Source organism: Microtus ochrogaster, chromosome 5 (genome assembly GCF_000317375.1).
Source record: "Microtus ochrogaster isolate Prairie Vole_2 chromosome 5, MicOch1.0, whole genome shotgun sequence".
Taxonomy (NCBI): domain Eukaryota; kingdom Metazoa; phylum Chordata; class Mammalia; order Rodentia; family Cricetidae; genus Microtus; species Microtus ochrogaster.
Genome location: NC_022012.1, coordinates 70,056,891 through 70,078,477, shown reverse-complemented (window position 1 = coordinate 70,078,477; position 21,587 = coordinate 70,056,891). Strand labels below are relative to the sequence as shown.

General features: G+C 38.3%; 1 protein-coding gene across 1 annotated transcript in view; it reads left to right on the top strand.

Moving 5' to 3' along the window:
- The window catches only part of Ice2 (interactor of little elongation complex ELL subunit 2), a 41,567-nt gene that overhangs the window by 15,303 nt on the left and 4,677 nt on the right, over nt 1-21,587 (top strand). The window contains exons 7-15 of the mRNA XM_026779101.1: nt 478-594; nt 813-972; nt 2,225-2,406; nt 7,325-8,291; nt 8,882-9,057; nt 13,612-13,741; nt 18,210-18,294; nt 19,644-19,694; nt 21,159-21,417. Coding sequence (XP_026634902.1) covers nt 478-594; nt 813-972; nt 2,225-2,406; nt 7,325-8,291; nt 8,882-9,057; nt 13,612-13,741; nt 18,210-18,294; nt 19,644-19,694; nt 21,159-21,417 — 2,127 coding nt within the window. The remainder of the gene's footprint in view (nt 1-477; nt 595-812; nt 973-2,224; nt 2,407-7,324; nt 8,292-8,881; nt 9,058-13,611; nt 13,742-18,209; nt 18,295-19,643; nt 19,695-21,158; nt 21,418-21,587) is intronic.

The following is a 21,587-nucleotide window of genomic DNA, read 5'->3' as shown; positions in this document are numbered from 1 at the left end:
GTAGACCAGGCTGGCCTCGAACTCACAGAGATCCGCCTGCCTCTGCCTCCCGAGTGCTGGGATTAAAGGCGTGCGCCACCACCGCCCGGCTCCCACTTTTCTTAATACTTCTCAAATAAAACAGGGAATTCCATTTAAAGAAAATTTATTAACATATTTGAGAAATAAGTGTATAGAAAGTGTATTTTAGCACTTCCCTTTCTGTGTTGTGATTTATGCTTCATTAAAAACAAAAGGTGAAACTACAAAAGTAGCAGGAAGATTCCAGAAGACTCTGAACCTTTTTAGAAACAATAGCGGTAACAAAATCATTGTTCTTGGTTGTCAAGAAATACCAAGAATTTCTTGGTATTTCTTGAAAGAATGTCTTGACTTAGGAGGTTCTAAGATTGACATTTGAAATTTCAGTTACGTTTCCAATGTTACAATAAAAATACATTAAGACTTTTACAATAACTTTATTTTCCACTTATTTAGGGCAGTGCAAAGTTTGTAAAAACATCATTTCCTTCTATGCCTGTGAAGTTGCAGCTTTCAAAAGATGGCATATCTTCCATTGAGACCCCACAGCAGCAAGCTGAAGCTATGCACTACGTAAGTCACAAGTGGCTTTCCTAAAAAGTTAAAATAATCCTAATAATTGTACTGCATAAAAGATGTGCGGCCTGGTTGTTCTACCATCGTTTCTGTGATGTTCCCATCTCCTCATCACTTTGTGGTGGAAATGTTGTGAGTGACCTAGATAATAAGATGTGCATTGTTTTGTTTATTATGAACCATAAATCACAATACAGAACACAATTGTTTTTCAGGATATTAGTAAAGACCCAAATGCAGAGAAGCTTGTTTCAAGATACCATCCGCAGATAGCTCTGACTAGCCAGGCATTATTCACCTTGCTCAATAACCATGGACCAAGCTACAAGGAACAGTGGGAAATCCCAGTGTGTGTTCAGATGATAACTGTGGAAGGTTTGTGATTTGGTGTGCCAAATAATGTCCTCAGAAGGGTTGGAATTACCTCATTTCAACTGTGCAGACGGAGATGGCTGTGTGCCTCACACAGATCTCCATCTTTGTTTAAGGAGAATAAGAATCTGATATTAAGCTCAGTAGAGCTTTCCCTGCTCTAAAGTTGTGATAGAACTGACTGCCCAGACCTATGGTACCTGCAGTTATGTTAAGAAATAAGACAGAGGAGAAATTTTTACTCAGGTGGCCAGAAATCTATGGAAGCTGTGCAGTTTCTGTTTGTCAGTGGTATGAAGGAATGCCTCGTTCTATTAGACAGTTTGCAGGGAGCAGATTTCCAGGAATTCGTTGTTTATTGTTGGGGACCAGATTTAAAGTATGTTGACAGAGGATAGCCTTTGTCACCAGTAAATTAATGTTTGCACATTAATTCTTCTATTAGTCTGGTTCATATTTGACCATTTTTATCCTCCAGAATAATATTAAACATAAGGATATAAATGAAAAATTGAATCTTCATTTATAAAGATAAAACAGTACCATAGTGGCATTTCATTTGTATTTTAATAAATAAAGCTTACCTGAGGATCAGGGAGTAAAACAGCCCTTACAGACAGACAGTGGTAACACACACCTTTAATCCCAGTAGCCACACTAGTTGCCATAGAAACTGGCCCAGTGCATGCCTTTAATTCAGCTTTAGAGAGGAATATAAAATGGGAGGAGACAGCTCTCAAACTTAGTCTCATTCTGAAGTTCCTGGAGGCAGAATTGCCATTTTCAGACTGAGGTCCGAGAGCCAGTGGCTAGCCACTTTGCTTTTCAAATCTTCAGGTTGAACCCCAGTTTCCCTCTCTGAGGTTTTATTAATCATGCTTCACAGTACTACATGTTAAGGGTTAAGTGTGATCTCTTGTAAAAGTATAAATGCGCTTTGCATATTTCTAAAGAAACAAAGAAATTAAATTAAGATACTAACAATACAGCTCTAAAGCCCAGAAACCTTTAAACATTGTTAGAGCACATTTCTCCTGCTGGCCGGGTCCTCTTGTCCTTTAGTACTAAGGGGCTTTTTATTTTTTATTTTTAAAAAAGATATGTATTACAAGAAAGGCAGATGCAGGAGGCATGGCCCCACTGCCCTATCCTGTTTCTGTTTTGTGATCTTTCTGCCACATATCCTTTTTCCTTTTTTTTTTTTTAATAAAACTACCAGATACTAATCACCACTTGCTTCTCTTTCTGTTTTAAGGTTCCAAACCAGTTAAAGTAATTTATATTAATTCACCACTTCCCCGAAAGCAAATGACAATGAGAGAAAGAAATCAACTCTTCCATGAAGTTCCATTAAAACATGTACTATCAAAAAACACATCTGTCCCAGTCTCTGCAGTCTTTATGGACAAACCAGAAGAGTGTACCTCTGAGATGGATGTATGTAATACTTTTTCTCCCTTGCTTATGATATACTTGTTTACCCTTTGGAGCATAAACTTATATTGCAAATCTCTAAACTTCATAGTTAAAACAGTCCTTAATATACATGTATTGAAACAGTATATGATAAATGCTTAACTCCCCAGTTTTTATGTATCACTTAACAATTTTTAAAGATTCATATTTAGTCATATATAGGTTTTGTGCCTGCATGTGTGAGTGCGGTGTGCTTAGAGGCCAGAGACGTCAAATCTGGAGCTTTCATGAGCCACCTGATGTGAGTGCTAGGAACTGAACCTGGGCCCTCCTGAAGAGCAGCAAGGGCTCTTAGCTATTGAACCATCTCTAGCCCCCTTACCAAAAATAAAATTTAAAAATCAGGACATTGATCTGAGTATACATTTTCTGAAACATACATAAACAGCTGACTTATATATATGAAAAAATGTTCACAGTCACTAATTGTCATGGAAATGCAAATTAAAACCATAAGGAACCAAGGAGATGGCTCAGTCTGTAAAGGGCTTGCTGTAGAAGATGAGGATCTAGGTTCAGGTCCCTAGCACCTGCATAAAAAGCAGGTACAACTGGGCATGCCTGTAGACCCATGGAAAGAACATGTAGATCTTTGGAGGCCATCAGCCAACCAGCCCAGCTGAACAATGAGTTTTAGGTTCAGAGTGAGTCTTTGTCTCACAAAAAACAAGATAGACAATGACTGAGGAAAAAGTGACCTCAACTTTTGACTGCCACACACCCACACATATACACACAAACACCACAATGAGGTATCGTCTCTTAGTAAGAATGGAAATAACACAAAGGATAAATGACAAGTGCTAGCCAAGCATGTGGCTCATATTGTGAACCCTAATACTTGGAAAGCTAAGGCAGACTTGTGAGACCAATTTCAGATTTTACAAGTAACAGATTAAAAAAGCAAATACTGAGGAGGGTGTGGAACACTTGTTAAGAATGCAGATTAGCTCAGCCACTACAGAAAACAGTGGGGAAGTTCCTTAAAAATAAGACTGCCATGTGTTCCAACAACTGCCCAGTAAAGCATGTACTTCAAAGAAAATAACCAACCAGAGCACTTAGACCCTTGTGTTTCTATATTGATTGCAACAGTGTGCACAGTATCCCAGCTATGGAATCAGCTTCAGTGCCCGTTAATGGGCAACTGGATCAAGGAAATGAGGTATATAAATACATTGGGATACTAGTATACCTTTTTAAAGAGAGGTTATTGTACTGTCATTAGCAACAGTATGGATCTACCTGAAGACCAGAATGTTAAATGAAATAAGCCAGGCACAGAACATGTGATTTTTTTTACCTTATAATATAACATCTAAAAGGTATATTCATAGAAGTGGACAGCAGAGCAGTGGTTCCAGAAGCCAAAGAGGGCAGCGGGAAAAGCTGAAAAGAGATGAATTAACAGGTAGAGTCACAGTGAGACAAGTGAGGATTGGTGTGGTTCTGTAACACAAGAAAACAATGGTAGTTAACAGTACTATGTAATTCAAAACATACAGGACATTAGAGTGACAGGCATGACTTAGATATCAGTTTTAATGATGTGTACTTAAAGATAATTTTTCTATAATTATTAAAGTTAAACATTTTGTTTGTGGAAAATAATTTATTCAACAAATATTGACTGTAGATTCTGTTCTGTGTTCTGAGGATGGATAAGTAAGAATGCAGTTTGGGTTCTTTCAGCATTTACAGTGTAGTAGATGACGCAAACTGAATGTCTAGTAGCAGAAGCAGCAGGTACTGATAAATATGGAGAAAACCAGGATATGTTAAGAAATAGAGAAATGGACAGAAATGGGGCCATTTTATATTCGGGACCAAAAAAAAAAACCCTGAGGATAGTAAATATGATCAGAAATTTTTAGTTAAGTAAGAAATCAAACTGTTTTAAATAACATAAAAATATTCTCCCACCCTTAAGAACTTATGCCATTTTAAGGCTGTTGGTGTTTTTATTTTTATTTTTATTTATTTTTTATTTTTTTGGTTTTTTTGAGACACGGTTTCTCTGTGGTTTTGGAGCCTGTCCTGGAACTAGCTCTTGTAGACCAGGCTGGTCTCGAACTCACAGAGATCCACCTGCCTCTGCCTCCCGAGTGCTGGGATTAAAGGCGTGCGCCACCACCGCCCGGCTGTTTTTATTTTTATATGTTCTTTTTTCTGTTTGCCATTTGAGCTTTGATATTTTTATGTGGTATCACAAAGCACTTCCAGCTTGTTTTATGTTTTATTCTTTTACATTTTTATTTTGGATTGTGTACTGGGGACAGGTGCATATCCGGAGATGAGAAGTGCCACAAAGAAACAAAGTAGGTTAAGAAGGATAAAAAGTCACAGAATGGCTTTGGTAATGATGAACCTTTTCATTACTGATGACACCTAAAAATTATTGCTGGATAAAATATAAAAACTTATTTCTTACTATCATGGGGGGGCTTATAAGATAATAAAGATTTTCAAAGCTGAGATATAGAGGAATGCAGAAGTCTAGGAGGCAGGTCACCATTTAGGTTCATTTGTGCTTTTTGTGCTATTTACCACTTCTGAAGAGAACCAAAAAAACCTGTATTTTGGCAGTATCACAGGATGAGGGAAACAAGGCAGGGTTCAGTTTCCCAGCAAGGCCTTTTACCCATAGAGTTGTGAGTAAGGGTTATATAGAAGGAACCCATTTCCTCAGAGGTTTTCAGCCTAACTTCCTCAGCCCTTGTTTGGAGTTGTGAGATAATTGGTGTCTCCTAAGACAGAAATGAGCCTGAGGGGAAAGTGGTGTCTGTTGAGCCCCAGATTGTGATACTAATTATCATTAATGTTTATTCTAGTTTTTGTTGCTTAAGTATTCTGAAATTCTCAGCTCCTTCTTTTAACCCAATAGGTTTAGATATGTTTTTATTTTCTGAGTGCTTGGATTTGTTGTTTAAAGCTTCCTTAATGATTTCTAATTTTATTTACCTTTTAACTAGAGTAGGACGTTAGCAAATTTTGCTTTGCACAATGTTGAAAGTTTACTAACTTATAATCCAGTTTAGAATGGCCTCTTGGGTTCTCTGAGGAAGATAGTATACATAGAATTTATAGGTTATATATTTCAGTCCTTCTGTCTGTTTCTATCAATATTATTCATCCTTCCTGTATATGTATCTATTTAGAGACAGTACCATTGAGGAGGCATGGCGATGTTTTTGTCACATATGCGTATTTTCCTCCTTTTTCTCTTACCCTGAACTCTGCTAACATTGCCTCTGTTACTCTTTATTTCTCGGTGCTATGTCCAGTCCTGTTTTAACCTTGCTGTGTAGGACTGCCCTCCTGTTGGTGCCATATAGGCTCCCTTTGTTCTGGGTTTGTTCAGTTAATTAGAGCTGCCATGTGTTGAGGAGGCTGCGTACTGTGTGCCAGGCACCATGTCAACAAAATACTTGCATATAATTTCACATTTGATCTTTAGAACAAATCCAGAAAGTAACCTTATTATTCTTGTTTTAGAAATACGGGATGTGAGGTTCAGAGAAATCAGGTAATTTCTGTAAACCAATCTTATTGCTTAATTGCTGCCAGACTTACTGTCACAAATCCTACCCCAAAGTCTTAGCGCATAGTCAAGTTTTCATGGCATTTATGAAGGTAAAAAGTGTTCACTCTGCTAGGGCTGGAAGCACAGCTTAGTGATAGAGTACTTGCCTACCATCCAGATAGTTCCAGGTTCAGTCTTAAGTACCACAAACAGTAAAAGGAAGAGCTGTATAGGGTATGGCATACCTGTAATCCCAGCATATATGGAGGCAGGAAGTTTAGGACTTTGGGGCCAGCCTCTGATCTATAAGAAATACAAGACTTGGATAATGTGTGGACCTGCTTGGGGGGGAAAAAACTAAAATTAATTAATTTTAAAAATGAGGGCTCTTTCATATTGAGGAGAGATCTCTGGTTCTTGACGCGAGGGTAGAATATTCTTGAATAGTTGAAAGCTATTTGTAGTTCTTCTGTTGCCAGAATAGTACATAAAGACTACAACTTCAGTGACTTCATGTCCCAGAATACTAAGAGCTACTTCCTTCCTGTCCATTATAGTATGTTACTCGGTGTTTACCTTGAGTGGATTTTAAAAGAGTCGCTGATTAATATTAGGAGACTCTTGCTTAACACCAGTAAAGACACTGTCCTCCTGGTCAGCTAAGATCAAGACTTTCCCATAATTTATGAATTGGGCATGCTTGAACCTCTCTTGCTGTTGGACTCTCCGTCTCTTCTTGAGGGTCTTGTCTGTTTTCTTGTTTGTTAATATTCCTCTTTGGGTCTGGCATTTCAGAATTCAGTTTCCTGTGCTATTCTACCTTGACAGATGTGTCTATATGAATATTTTCAAGGGGTTACAGAATTAAATACTTAAATGTAAGTTGTATACATTTTAAAGGCTTTTCTGTTTGTGTGAACGTTTATATGGAGGTGGGAGGGACATATAAGTGTATGTGCACACATGTAGAGGCCAGAGGTTAACACAGATTATCTTTATCACTCTCTGCCATTGTTTTTAAGATTCAGTCTCTCACTGACCCTGAGACTTAACTTTTTCAGTTAGACTGACTGCTAGAAAGTCCCTGGGATCTTCCTCTGCTGTTGTCCCGTCCCCTCCCATAACACTAGAATTGCTAGCACACATCACCATGTCTGGCTTTTACTTGTACACTGGAGATCCAGACTCAGGTCATGTTCTTCCATAGAAATCCTTTTACTCATTGAGCCATCTTCCTAGTTCCGTCTTTCTGCTTCTGAAAACATGAACTGCAATGTTAGGGATAAGGGCACTAAGAGTTAGGTAACTGTGGCCTGAACTTTTCCCTAATAATTTGTTAATACGTTTTTTTCCAAGATACCCACTGAAGCTAATGAGTGCCGAAAAATTGAGACTGTGGAAAATATGGATCTAGATTTTGATGATGATGTCACAGAACTTGAAACCTTTGGAGTAACTACCACTAATTCATCCAGGTCACCAAGTTCAGAAAGTGACTCCTCTGTACCCATCTTGACAGATGTCTGCACAGCCCCCAAAGTAGCAGCTGCTCCTGTGGTACCAGCCACACCTGAAGTAACAGCTTCACCAAACATTACTGAGGATTCTAGAAGTTTATGTCAGATGCTGATGAAACAATTACAGAAGGAGAAACAGCTGTTCTCTGGTGTGGAAAGTGGTCCTGAAGGGTGCAAAAATAAAGATGACCAGGGACTGGAATCATGTCCTGAAGAGGTTCCCAGTGCCAGTGCGAAATCTTTAGTACAAGACAATGAAGTTCACAAAACATCCGATGGAATCTCTAAGGAAAGTGATGTAGGTATGCTTTGTACCAATGATAAAAGACCGAGTGTTCAGGGGAACCCTGACAATGCCAACAGAACAGCTACTGTATCAGAAACAGCTGAAACTGAGAAAGGGATTTCTTGTGGTAGTGATACAGATGAAGATTGTTTAATCATTGATACAGAGAGTAAAAGTAATAGTGACGGAAAGACAGCTGATGTGGGTTCTAGACCAGCAAGTCCAAATTCTTCAGCACAGGCTTCTGTGGGAAAACAGACTACTACTGTGGTTTCTGAAGAGTCTTGTGTTTTAAAGAAACCTATCAAAAGAGTCTATAAAAAATTTGATCCAGTTGGAGAAATTCTAAAAATGCAGGATGAGCTTTTAAAGCCAGTTTCTAAGAAAATGCCTGAGTTGCCCTTGATTAATTCAGAAGAATCTAAACAACCATCTGCTTCTGAGCAACCCTCTGCTACTTCAGATGCCTCCAGCTGGCCAAAATCCAGTTGGCCTTCTGCGTTTCAGAAGCCTAAAGGACGTAAGTGAATATCAAGAACTTACCAGTTTCTCTATTCCTTTTCCTTAGCTTTTTCTCTTCATTCATGCAATTATAACGCATTTTGTAATTTTTACCTAGTCGCTGACATTTCATTTCCGTCTGTTGATCAGAGTTTTTGCTTCCACTGTGTCCTCTTTGTATATCTACCCAATTTGTATGTGCGTTATAACCTGTTTACCCAGTATGTACATGGAATGGCTACTGCTCTGATGGAGGAGTCATAAAGGTTGGCCTGTCCAGACTTCTGTGCCCTGTGTAGTAGACTGCAGAATGCGTGTGGCAGTGCCCCTCAGTCTGCCTGGCTTAAGAATATCAGGACCTTTTAAGTTCTTTCTTCTCACTGCTTATCACTCTGATGCATGCTTTGCCCAGTGCTCATGGAAGTATTTGTGAAAAGTAAGAGAACTTTAAAATTCTGGTTGCAGCTCTCTGCTGCAATGTTAGTAAGTAAATATGGCCTGAGGTGGAGAATTGACAGTCACATAGAGTTATTGAGTTGTTGTATCCCAGATTACAATGCATAAAGAGGTAGCATATTTTTAAATGGTAATGAGGAATGTTTTTAAAAGGATTGCCATATGAACTTCAAGACTATGTTGAAGATACATCAGAATATATAGCTCCTCAAGAAGGAAATTTTGTGTATAAGTTGTTCAGCATGCAAGACCTGTTGTTACTTGTGCGGTGCAGTGTCCAGAGGATAGAGACAAGACCACGTTCCAAAAAACGGAAGAAGATCAGAAGAGTAAGTTATCTGAGAACTTGTGATGTGTGAGTGATAATCCCAAATACTGAACATGGCATTCTAACAAAATTTGACTTTAACTTTTTGATCACTCCTATAGTTTTTCCAAGTAAACTTCTTTTGGTAAGATATTGAAATCAATTTTAATAAGGTACACACACCATTGTCATAAATGTTGGTAACCACCATGACTAATCCATATGAACTCTTGGAAAAATATCATGTAGATTGACTTGACCAAACTAAGCTTTATAGCCTGTGTATGTGTACCTGTGAGCCCTTTCTTTACCCTGAGGTCTTTCTCAACGTCTTTAGAAACAACCTTTAAAAGAGTCCCAGAGTTTCAGGGTGCTGGGGTGCCAGCCTCTGCTATCTTTCTCCTGTGGCTTCTCTTGGGGAATGATTCTCTTCAGTGAAAGAAGCAAATGATTGTTAGTTTTCCCAGTGTCCCTTCTGTGACCGAGCTTCTCTTTTAGAACACTTGGCACTCTTTCATGTGATTCTAGATACTGGTAGATAAAGGGAAGCTTTTGATTTAGTTGATTGCTAAGAAGTACTGACTTTTGTCTTTTATTGTATTTTTAAAAGAATTCTTTTTTTTTGAAAACGTTCGTTTAGAGAGAGAGAGAGAGAGAGTGTTGTGTTTGTGTGTATGTGTGGTGTGCAATCAATCTCGCATGTACATGTGCATGAACATACTTGTGTGCATGGAGTTATGGAGGTCAGAAACTGCATCTCTCCTTCTACCATGTGGGTTCCTAGGATGGAGCTCGGGTCATAGGGCTTGGTGGGAAGCACCTGACCTGTGGAACCATTTTACCAGGCCAACAGAACTTCTTAAATTGTGTTCTTTTCTTTTTTATTATTTTATGTGCCTGCGTGGTTTCCCTGCATGCATGTCTGGGCACTACTTTTGTGTGCCTGGTACCTACATATGACAGAAGAGCGGGTTGGGTACCTTGGAACTGGAGTTAGACATTTGTGAAGCACCATGTGTGTGCTGGGAATCAAACCAGACCTTCTGAAAAAGCAGCCAGAATGCTCTTAACTACTGAACCATCCATCTCTCCAGCCCCATTTTGTTGTTGTTTTGCTTTATTTTTAAGTTTTATTTTTGTACTTATTTCTGCTCTCATTTTTTGTAGTCAGCTTCATTTCTTTCATATGCCACCCTGTGAATCCATACCACTTTTTCTTTTCATTTATATACTCAAAAATAATTGATGTTAGTAGCCCAGGGAAGTTTTGGACACCAGTTTAATTCTTGACCAAGACAACTTGGTAAGGATCATTATCATTCACTCAAAAGGGGAAATTTATAGAGGCCAAGCTGTAACCATCTAGGAGAAAATTACTCATCAAGATGTCAAAACAGTTGAGCCCCAAAGAATATCTAAATAGAAGTCTTATATTTCTGACTGTCAAGATTTAAACCTGAAAATTTTTCAAGGAGTGCTTGTCCCTTACATCTGCTGTTCATTATGTGTGGTGGTTTAGTGCACATGGTATAATTCATATACTATAACGTATGCCCCCTGGAATTAAGCCCAGTGTTTCTCTTTTTCTTAAATGTTAGTACCTCAGAAACTCAGTACATAAGTGAGAAGATGTGAGAGGTTGGGAGACTAAGGGGTCTTTGTAAGGAACTTTAGAGGGAAGTTAGTATCCACACTAGTTTAAAAAACAACAACAAACACTGTCTTTTCAGAACGTGTCCTTGGAGTTTTTCCTCCAGTTAATTCAAAGTTTTCAGGTTTGCAGCTTTAGCTCCTGGTGTTCAAGAATATTGTCTCTGATTTTTCCTTAACTCTTCAGTTTTGTGTTGTTGTTGAAAATCTTACTTATTCAAGCAGAATTCTGCTTAATAATAATTATAGCACTTTGGAGACTGAGGCAGGAGTATTATCAGAAGTTGAGGCCAGCTGTTCTACATAGTAAGTTCCAGGCCAGCCTGGGCTTCAGAGTAAGCCCCTGTCTCCCCAGAAAAACATACCAAAGCTGCTTATTAGAAGAGAACTTAAAATAGCAGCCAGTTTGAGAGAGCAGAAGGGAAGAGTTGATGTGGACCAAGACAGAACTGGAGCGTACCAGTTCATCCATGCCAGCTAACCACTGGACGGCTATTTGCTCTTGACTGTCTCAGCTCGCCACATATCCCAAGTAGTGCATTTTAAAGTGGTTCACAGTTTTACATCCAGTTACCCAAATCTTACGTTGGCATTGAAGGTAGATCTGTGTGTGTATGTGTTTAAGCTGCTTAAAGGTGCACTGTGTCAGGTAGACTAGAAGTTGCTCAGTGGTACTGAGAAGACTCTAGCCAAGAACTATCTGTTTAGGAAAGTGTTTTAGGGTTTAAGAGGTGCGTGCACACAGAAATAAGAGCACCTTTCATTTGAGCAGCACAGACTAGAGCGCTGTTCAGGGGCTGAGACACTTATATCACAAATCTTGATTGTGATTTACACTTCTGTTGTTGAAACTGAGGAGAAAACATTGAGGCCCTTCCCATGGCTTCCTGGAGATGGCAGTAGAATACATACAGAAATAAGGTCAGATTTAATACTTAGTTTTATATGGATGAAAAGCACACTCCCCTCAAAAAAAAAAAAAAAACCTCAAACTATCTGTACCTTGAAGTACATTTTCCATACATAGATAACACTGTAATCCATTTAAGATCCCGAAAGATGTTCATCTTCCCATTACATCACCTGTTCTTTTCCATTTCTGGCATAATCTGACCCAAGGCTTAAGGTTTTTGATTGGGTTTTGATTGGTTGTGCATATGTAAGTGGTGTATGAGCATTTCTGTGCTATGAAACATGTGGAGATCAGAGGACTCTTGCTAGAGTCTATTCTCTCCTATATTTTATATCTACTCAGGTTGTCATTTTTTACAGCAAACAGTTTATCTGCTGAGCCATCTCGCTGGCCCGAATTTTCCAGCACCCTAGACCTTTCAATTTGTCTCCAGCTTCTATTTGTTTTAAAGTTAGGAGACTAAATCATATTATTTGCTAAGGAACTGTTATATATGATACAATGATTTTAATCCAATCACAATTTTTATTTATTTATGTTATGTGAACCACAGCCTCTTAAAATTGTGAAATCTTCGGCATCATTTGACTCTACGTTTTAGCAGGGTCACCAGGTTATTACATGCTTATATTATAGACAATATTACCTTTAGGAGTCACCACTTCATCCTCTGGTTTTTTGGTTTTTTGTTTTGCTTTTCGAGACAGGGTTTCTCTGTAGCTTTGGAGCCTGTCCTGGCACTAGCTCTTGTAGACCAGGCTGGCCTCGAACTCACAGAGATCCGCCTGCCTCTGCCTCCCGAGTGCTGGAATTAAAGGCGTGCGCCACCACCACCCGGCACTTCATCCTCTTACAGAAATCAGAAATAGTCACACAAACCACACCCTTCTGTGTGCTGGTGACTAAAATACTGAGTTTGAATTGTTCTTAGCACTACTGTTGTTCCAAAGCCACTAAACCACTTTAGGAAAGCCAGAAACTGAGACACAATGATAAAATGTTTTTAGATTTGTGAAAGACAGCACCTTAGTTCAATTTTTAAAGTGCTAACTAGCCATGTCACTTGAGTAGGTTCTGTAAACCTTGTGTCTTCTGAAGCAAGGAATGGAGAATCCTGTTGAGAGTAGAATTTTCAGGCTGGAGGTGTATCATAGCTCAGTGGTAGAGCATGTGTGTAGCATGCACATGACCCTGGGTTTGATGTCCAGCACCATCAGAAAGAATTAGATTTTCATTGGCAGAAGTTAACATGGTTGCTACAGTATTTCACAAATAGGTACTTGCATTTCCACCCTTAGACTAGTAATGGGGATAGTCATTTTGCACCATCTGCTTGAAATCCTGACCAGTAAGCTCTAGGTGGATAATTTGTCACATGCTTAGTGCTTGGAATAAAGCCCTTGTGTTGTAAAGATAGTAACAACCACAGTTGTTCTGCGGGTATTAATGCTCATTCTTAGGAAGAAAACCAGCTGCCCAGGATATCTGAGTGACTGCTGTCTAAAGCAGGGAGGGTTCTTTTTCTTTTCTTTTGAGAAGTATTAGGATATGTTAATCACTGCCTTCTAGCATTTAACTTTGGACCTAGAAACAATTGCATGTGCTGGAGTCTCAAGGAGTCTGCTTGTGAATCACATTTCCTGGCAGAGAGAAAACATGATGCAGTATGTGGGGAGTTTGTCTGTCTGTGTTGGAGATGAGGGTGGTGGTGAGGGATCTGTTATCCATCCTCCACTTCCAGAATCTACCCCTCAGAGGCAAATGTATCCATATCTTCCATCTTCCTATCCATATCCTACACTATACAAAATAAATACAATTAAATTTCCTGCAAGCATTTGAAAACTACTGGCTATATAAGCAAATGTATTTTCTATGAGTAGTAAATTTTGTGTTTGTTTGGGTTTTGATATATTGTATATATGTATGGTCTGTGGGCACTTGTATGCATACCATGGAGTGTGTGTGGAGATTAGATCTGGAGCTTTGACAAAATGCAATTTTGCATTACAGCAATTTCCAGTTTACGTGCTACCAAAAGTAGAGTATCAAGGTTGTTATGGAGTTGAAGCTCTGACTGAAAGCGAGCTCTGTCGCTTCTGGACTGAAAGTTTATTGCATTCCAACTGCTCGTTTTATGTTGGTGAGTCTATAGGAGTCCTCTTCCCCTTTGTAATTCCCTTTAAATATTTGCCTTTAAATTCAGCTGTGCATACTTCCATTTTGTCCTTTTTTGTTTTCCATTCTCTGATTATGTTGACAGTAGTTAAACAGTGACAGAGAGTATTAGTGAGCTTTTAAATTGATTTATACATATTTTGTAATTTTCTTACAATTATAATGACATTGTCTTAGAAATCTCATCTTGAAACAGCTTTTGACTTTATTTTGGTTTTGAAGTTTTGAACAGAAGGCAGTTAGCAAGGTTTTGAATGATATTGCCAGGGTTCTTGAATAGTTAACGTGCTTTACATGACAAGTTTCTTGCTCTTGTTCATGTTGTTCTTTCACAGTGGAATGCTACATGCTGAACATCTCTCATCCCTTGTCTTGGGCTCTGTACCAATACAGATCAGTACACCATCGATCTGTCTGCCCTGTTGACTCCCATCTCCCCGTCTTTCCCTTCTTTCGATCTCTAAATGTATTGTCTTTACTTGTTTGTTACTTCCTACATTATTCTTTCTTAGGTCATGCCTTTTTTCTGGTAGACTGTGCATAGTTCAAAGTAGGAGCCTGGTAAAGCTTTGTATATTCCTGGTACAAGCATTAGTCTGATGCTCTGTATGTAGTGAGTGCTCTGTATTTTCTTTCCTGATCTAGAAACAGTGATTATTTATTTGAAAATTTGCCTCCATTCTGATTAATCAATATTTGAGGGGGAATTGTTGTTTATTTTTTATATAGCAACTGAATGGCCTTAAGTTCACAATTCTGCCTCAGCCTCCCAAGTGCTGGAATTAGTCTTGTGCTGCCACACCTGGCAAAAGTGTTCTAGGACTCTTTTCCATTATCACACGCACACACAGCCAAACACTTGTTTTAGTAGTTTCCATCAATAATCAGGATTCTACTGTTTCTCCAAGGCCTTGCACCACACACATCCTTCATGTAAAGCATTTAAAAGCAGTTGCCAACCACATCTACCTGAGGAAAGGATTTTTTAAAAGTTATCAGTGAACTTTTTACAGTCCTGACAGATGATGCAGACTCATTTTCTAATGTTCCATTTAACAAATGAAATGACTACTTCACCTAAGGACTTTTTACAGGTCTTAAGTAGTTAGTGCCTTGGGTTTAACTAGTCTAAAGACTTGCTCATTGATACTCCTTTCATCTTTATGTAACAGGATAATTTATATGATTTCTGTGACACTTTGTTGAAGGACATGAGATGTTAGGGGCTTTGGGTTTTATTTTGATACAGATATGCAAGCCCATTTCTTGTTGTGCTAGGAACAGACTGCAGGTCCTGTGAGTGGTCGGTAAGCACTGTACCTCTGAGCTGTACTCATAACCCAGGAACAGACTTTCAAATGCTGTATTAAAAGTATCCATCAGGCAGGGTTTGGTGGTATATGCCTTTTACCCCAGAACTGGAGGCAGAGGCAGGTGGATTTCTGTGAGTTCAAGGCCAGCCTGGTCTACAAAGTGAATTCCAGGATAGCCTAGGCCATTACACGGAGAAACCCTGTCTCAGGACCACCCCCCCCATACATACACATACACAAAAAGTTTCCATCAATATTAGAAGCTTAAAAGTGTTGTAGTACTCTTAAGAAGAATGCTCAATGAAATCACTTGAAGTGCTTGTCCTAGAGTGTCTGATTGAGTAGTCCGGAATGGGATCTGGGTCTTTATGTTTTAACACAATCTCAGGTAATAATATGGCTAGTCTCTGGCACTCTGAGAACCATCATAGCTCACAGTACAATAAACACACTTGTATTTTGTTTGTTTGTTTTCTTGCTTTGCTATATGTAAATATGCTCACTTCCTTCTCTAGATTACAGTGTCTTACCCATTATAAACCTTAAGAGTTACTCCTTTAAGAAAGCCTGTAGTCTCATCATAACTCCTCTATCTACTGTCCAGTAGATATGGTATGTCAAGCTATGATATTTATCAGATCATCGAGTGGCAGTCAGTCCTCACTTTACATAGTTCTTACAAGCATGACCTCTGTTATGGCTGTATATTAAGAGTAGAAATTGCATATAAACTTTACTGCCAGCTCCTCAGTCCACTAATTATGATTTAGAGTACAGACATACATGAGCAGTGACTGCCTGTGTCTGCTTTGATTGGTCACTGTGTACCTCTTAGCAGTTCATATACAGAAATCAAATGTGTAGTGTGATGCCTCCTTGTCTTCCCATGGTCAGCCATAATGAGATTTTATGAGAATAGATAATGAAAACAAGAAATTTTGGCTAGCAAAGATTAAGATAAAGGAAAAAAAAAGCAGAAACAGAAAACTCTGAAAAGGTAATATCGCTGGAGATTGTAATCAAACTTGCATGGAGCTGTAGACGAAGTAGCTGCCTGGGAATCTGGACACTGCTCCGGGGGCTGTTCAGTCACTCTAGAGAAACTGTCTGATGGCTACTGACATGAATGAGGACAGCGGTGTGACATCAGAGATGAAGTGATGCCGGCATAAGTTTTAGTTAGGGGAATTCTTGGATAGACTATGGGAGTTGATCCTAACTTAGCCAAGAGTATAGCAGTTGCCACAGTGGGGAAAGCTGCTTCTGTGTCAGAGGCTGTCCGAGAAGGCGGTGAGCACCGATCAAACTACTCTGGGTAAATCTTTGGAAAATGTAGATCCATGCTGGTTTTGATGTTTTGAATTGCAGTATACCAAATGCATATTTTTCATATTTTATTTCTCTAAATACTTAAATTGATGGAGATTTTGTTTTGATAAAACATGTTAAAATAGTGAAATACTTCTAAAGTTTCCTACTTATTGTTACAATACATAATTTCAGCCTGTACGATTATTTTTACAAAGTTGTGCTGTATGTAAAGCTAGGACTGACTACCTATGTATGGATTCTATATAAGTGATGCATGAACATAAAGGCTTAATTTCTGCTGTCTAAAGCAGTGCCTCCCAAATATACCTCATTTTAAAATATGATCTAGAACAGAGATTGTTATGAATAAAGGACCATGGCCAGAGCTTTCACCTTCTCAAATCTGGCTCAAGTGCCCCAGACACTGAAAAAACTCACTTGAGTCCTCAGGTTAGAAGGTTCCAGTGTTGAGAGTTCCCTCCTTGAGGAGGCAGGCCTTCATAGAACTTAGGACAGGACTCTGTGTAGTTAGTTCTTTGATAGATTGTATTTGCTGGGTACTATACTACATACTTTTTATGGTTGAGTTTTTTTTTTTTTTTTAAAAGGTAAGTGCTGTTAGTAGTCTCAAATGTTTATTAAACATCAAAAATACATTATTGCATTTAATATTCTCTTTTTATAGCTATGAAACCATTGAAATGTCTTTATTATTAGAAATGTCACATATAATGAGCACTAGAAATGGAGAGGTGAAACTAAAGTTGGCATAAGAAATAACAAGTGACTGTGGGAATAAATGGATATGTTGTCTTAGAGGGAAGACATCTAGTAAAAATGTTCCTAATTAACTTCTTTGAGCATAAAGCAAATGATATTAAAGTAGGCTAGATGTTGAAATGAGATATTAAACTATATGCAATTTTTGTAGTCCCAGTGACTGATACCTACTTTCTCAGGAACTTGTTTTAACAAAATTAGGAGCTAAAAGTATAAATAAATCTAAAACATTATATTCAGCATTGGTGGGTGCTCCTCTTACTCTGTGATGTTTTTAACCTTCATACAGCAGTAGTAGCATGCCCTTCCTGCTGACCCCGATCAGGATCTCCTCGGTCACTTAATGCATTGCAGCAGCTCAGTGCACGTCTCAGCTTAGTTTGTTTTAAAGTTTGCACATTACTTTCTACAACAGAATGTAATTTTAAGAATATAATGTTTGAGATTTTGTGAATTATAGGTTTATATTAGGCATACAAGAAAATTAGACTTTGAATAGATTGCTTTACTCACAGAAACATTTATGATTGCTTTAATTTAAAAAAAAAATCTGTATTTTTATAGTCTAAGTTTTACAGTAATGTGTTTTTGAGACTTGTTGAGCATGCCCAGTCCACAGATTGGATTTTTAACTGCTTAGTTACATGGTGAGCTCATGCTTCCCTTACAATGTCATGAAGATGCAGCTTTAGTGGGAACTAGAAACACCAATGGCTGAGCAGCTTTTGCTCTTAAATTAAGGTTTAGAGGCAATAATCCTGTTTGGGGAATGTGGGCATGTGTCAATTTTCCTATATTCAGCATATATTTTTAAATGAATGCATGACATAATTTGTATTTTATATCATTGTAAATTCAAGTTTACTTGATAGCTAGTGAGATATATTACTCCTTTTAAATAATACAAAGTCCTTTATAGTTTTTTAAAAAGTGTGAAATCATCTTTATATAGAGAGACTAGTTAACTAGTTCATTTCGTGTTATAATCTCAGTGACTTGGGTTTCTTTAAGTTCAGTGTTTTCTTTTAGGGCATATTGATGCATTTACTTCAAAGCTTTTCATGCTAGAAGAAATCACCTCAGAAGAATTAAAAGAAAAGCTTGCAGCTCTCAAGTAAGGAAGTGCTTTGTGGTGGACACTGAAAAGACTTCACTCCTGTAATGTGGTCTCAGATTTTCCTTTACCTCGAAATAGTGATGATTGATTTCTTTCAAGATCTTGAGGGCCCCCCCAACCCAATTTACATTATTTGTCTCTATTTGCAAAGAAATGTACTGCTAATAACATGTCTTCCCACTTTAAAGAAAGGAGGCCAGAGAGAGCCAGAGAGTGTGTTGTATTAAAGTGCAAGAGAAGCAAACGTTCTGGCCTTGTGTAGAGAAGGGAAGGATGAGACAGCCACAGACTTTCAGCTATGGGGATTATGTGACTGATTGGACAACCAGACTTCTGAAAATTTGCCCATCCTACCAAATATTAGACATCAGAACTAACCAAGTGGTCCTCAGAACCACTCTTGAGTGCCTCATTGTAAGGGAAAGTAGCTTATGCAGACTCCCTCATTTTATCATACAACTTGGCATTAAAGGCTTGTAGCATCATGGCCATTTCCTATACAGAGAAGCTGGAACTGAGAAGCTCAAACCTAGCACAGGCTGAGCTGGGAACACAACCTTCCTGCAAAGCTCCACTTGACTTGACACAGCTCTGTGAGGGAACAATCAAATTTGAACTCTGTTTACCCCAAGTGTCTTACTCTGTAAGAACTGCTTTATATGTGTGCATAGGAAAGTCATGACAGGCTGGGTGGTGGTGATGCACGCCTTTAATCCCAGCACTTGAAAGGCAGAGACAAGCAAATATCTGTGAGTTTGAGGCCAACCTGGTCTACAGAGTGAGTTCCAGGACAGGCGCCAAAGCTACACAGAGAAACCCTGTTTAGGAAAAAAAAAAAAAAAAGAAAAAGGAAAGAAAAAGAAAAAAATCATGACATTACTAACTAACCCTTCACCTTCAATGAAAGTCTTTTTTTTAAAAAAAAGAAATAATAATGGAAATAAGTTTATATGTAAATGAGGCACCAAGGAGATACCCAGATACCGAGAATAATACTTCCTCTTTCCCATGGATTAGTCTGTCCCCGCTCTGTGCTTCTGTCATTGCACGTGCATAAAGTCCAAAATTGATTATAGCTGTTCTGTATTTTTATATTGTTTCAATAATTTTTACTTATATGATTATAACTGCTCTAAAACAGAGCCAAATACTTCATGAACATGAAAAGAAGACATCTAAATGTCTCTCCAGTCTTCTTGTTGGTTGGTCCTTGTCCTACATTATTGGCCTGCTGGTGCCTTTGACTGTGAGCAAGAGACCACACATGTTATTAGTGAGAATTTCTGGGTTTGTTTGTTTTGTTTTTTCAGTTTAATTTCACTTCAGTTTCTTCTGTTTAATAATAGGATTTCAAGTTTATTTAACATTCTCCAGCACGTTCTAAAGAAATTATGTAGGTAAGTAAGTACTTTGGGGTATTTTGCATAGGTATTTTGATTTTTTTTTTTGCTGGAAGTTATTAGAAGCTTTGTCAATATGTTGTTAGAGAGAGATGAAAACACTAAAAGTGTATAAGTCTTTTATCAGTTAAGAGTCTAAAAATATGAGTAAAAAGATAACATGATATTGTCTGGCTGTAATGAAATGGCAAATGTATTTATCTCATGCATATTTTTCTCTCTCTCATACACACACACAGACATACACACAGTACATGCTCTCTCTCTCTTTCACACACACACACACACACCCACACACACACACACACACACACACACACACTACAAAGATCCTTACTGTAATAGCCCAGTTTGACTTCAAACTTCAGTCTTCTAAGATAACTTGAGTTTCATTGATTAGAAACTCAATATTTGATGCATTATTTATTTTTTCTACCAGACAGTCATTTGCTTCCCTATGTGAAAGTGATGAGAGAGGGAAAGGCCTTCCTAGAAGCTAATAATAGTTCTCTGGACCTCCTTTATCAGTACCAGTTACTTTGAGTTTTATAAGTTGGTGAAAAGGTAGCTCATTATGTCTGTAGGCAGAGCTATATAACTAAAGCTGATCATCTTCATTTTAATAATGTGGACAAAAACTGTTCTCTTTGCTCCTTTGGCCTAGAGATTGTGTATTCCCAACAAAACGTGGTCCACTGCCCCATGCCTTTTGTTCTTTATGATGATGCAGTGAATCCCTTGAAGCTTTCCAGTAAGCAAAGAAAAATGTAGTAGATTGATCATCAGCAGTTATTGTATTAATAGAGGATTGTGATTGAGGCTCTGACCTGTGTGCAAACCAAAAAGCCAGGTCTGATTGAAGCCCTACTGTGCACAGAACTGTGGACAGATTACTTAGCATCTCATGTTTATTTATGCCTAATTTGGAGTTAAGCTTGAACCCCTGTGTGAAGGATTTAATATGAAGGTGAGTAGTGGGGCAAATAGCAGTTAACTCATAAGCACACAAGCCTGCTCTACTTTCTACACCTTTCCTGCATGTTCCTTCGCCTGTTTCTGACATGTCACATGTATCCTTCTTTTGTGTTTCTATTCTCTTGCCTATTAGAAACCAAGTACACTGAATGAATGAATGAAATAGATGGTTGGAGTATATCATAGATTAGAGAGTTAGATGGATTGTTTTTTTCCATTAAGTGATTGACTTTTACAAATTTATAAAGCAGTGAAAAGGAAATGGTTAGATATTTCTGAATTTCGGAATAAAAACGCTAAAATTTATTGTTGGGAGAGAGTATAGTTTTAAAGGCTTCTGAAATCTTTACCTTTCCTGGTCCTGAAATACTTTCAGAGGTGGCATTCTCTTCCTGTGGTAGCTCCGCTTTGCTATGTGGGGTTAGGAGAACATGGTGACATTGGCAATATAAGCTCAGTGAGTTGAGTCTTCCATGTTGGATGCAGCTTGCAGGATGGGTCCTACTTGCTGTCTCACGCAGCAGAAGATTCTTCACTCCTGATCTACAAGACCTCAGATGGAAAAGTTACTAGGACAGCGTATAATTTGCATAAAGCGCATTGTGACCTTCCTGGCATACCTTCCAGTCTCTCAGTTCCTTGGGTTCCATTAGATCCCAGTTACCTGTTACCATACCACATCCATCATGGACGAATTCCGTGTACTTTTCCGCCTAAATCACTGCGCCCTGTAGCACAACCAAAGGTAAGATCTTCTTTATGATTAATATCCTATTTGGTTGTTGATTACTAATCTGTTTCTGACTCCCTTCAATGGATATCTGCATTTGCCCTGTTAGCCATGTAGCATCGGAAACCTGTGTCTGTATTGTAAGTAGAACTTCCTTTCCTTTTTTTTTTTTTTTTTTTTTTTTT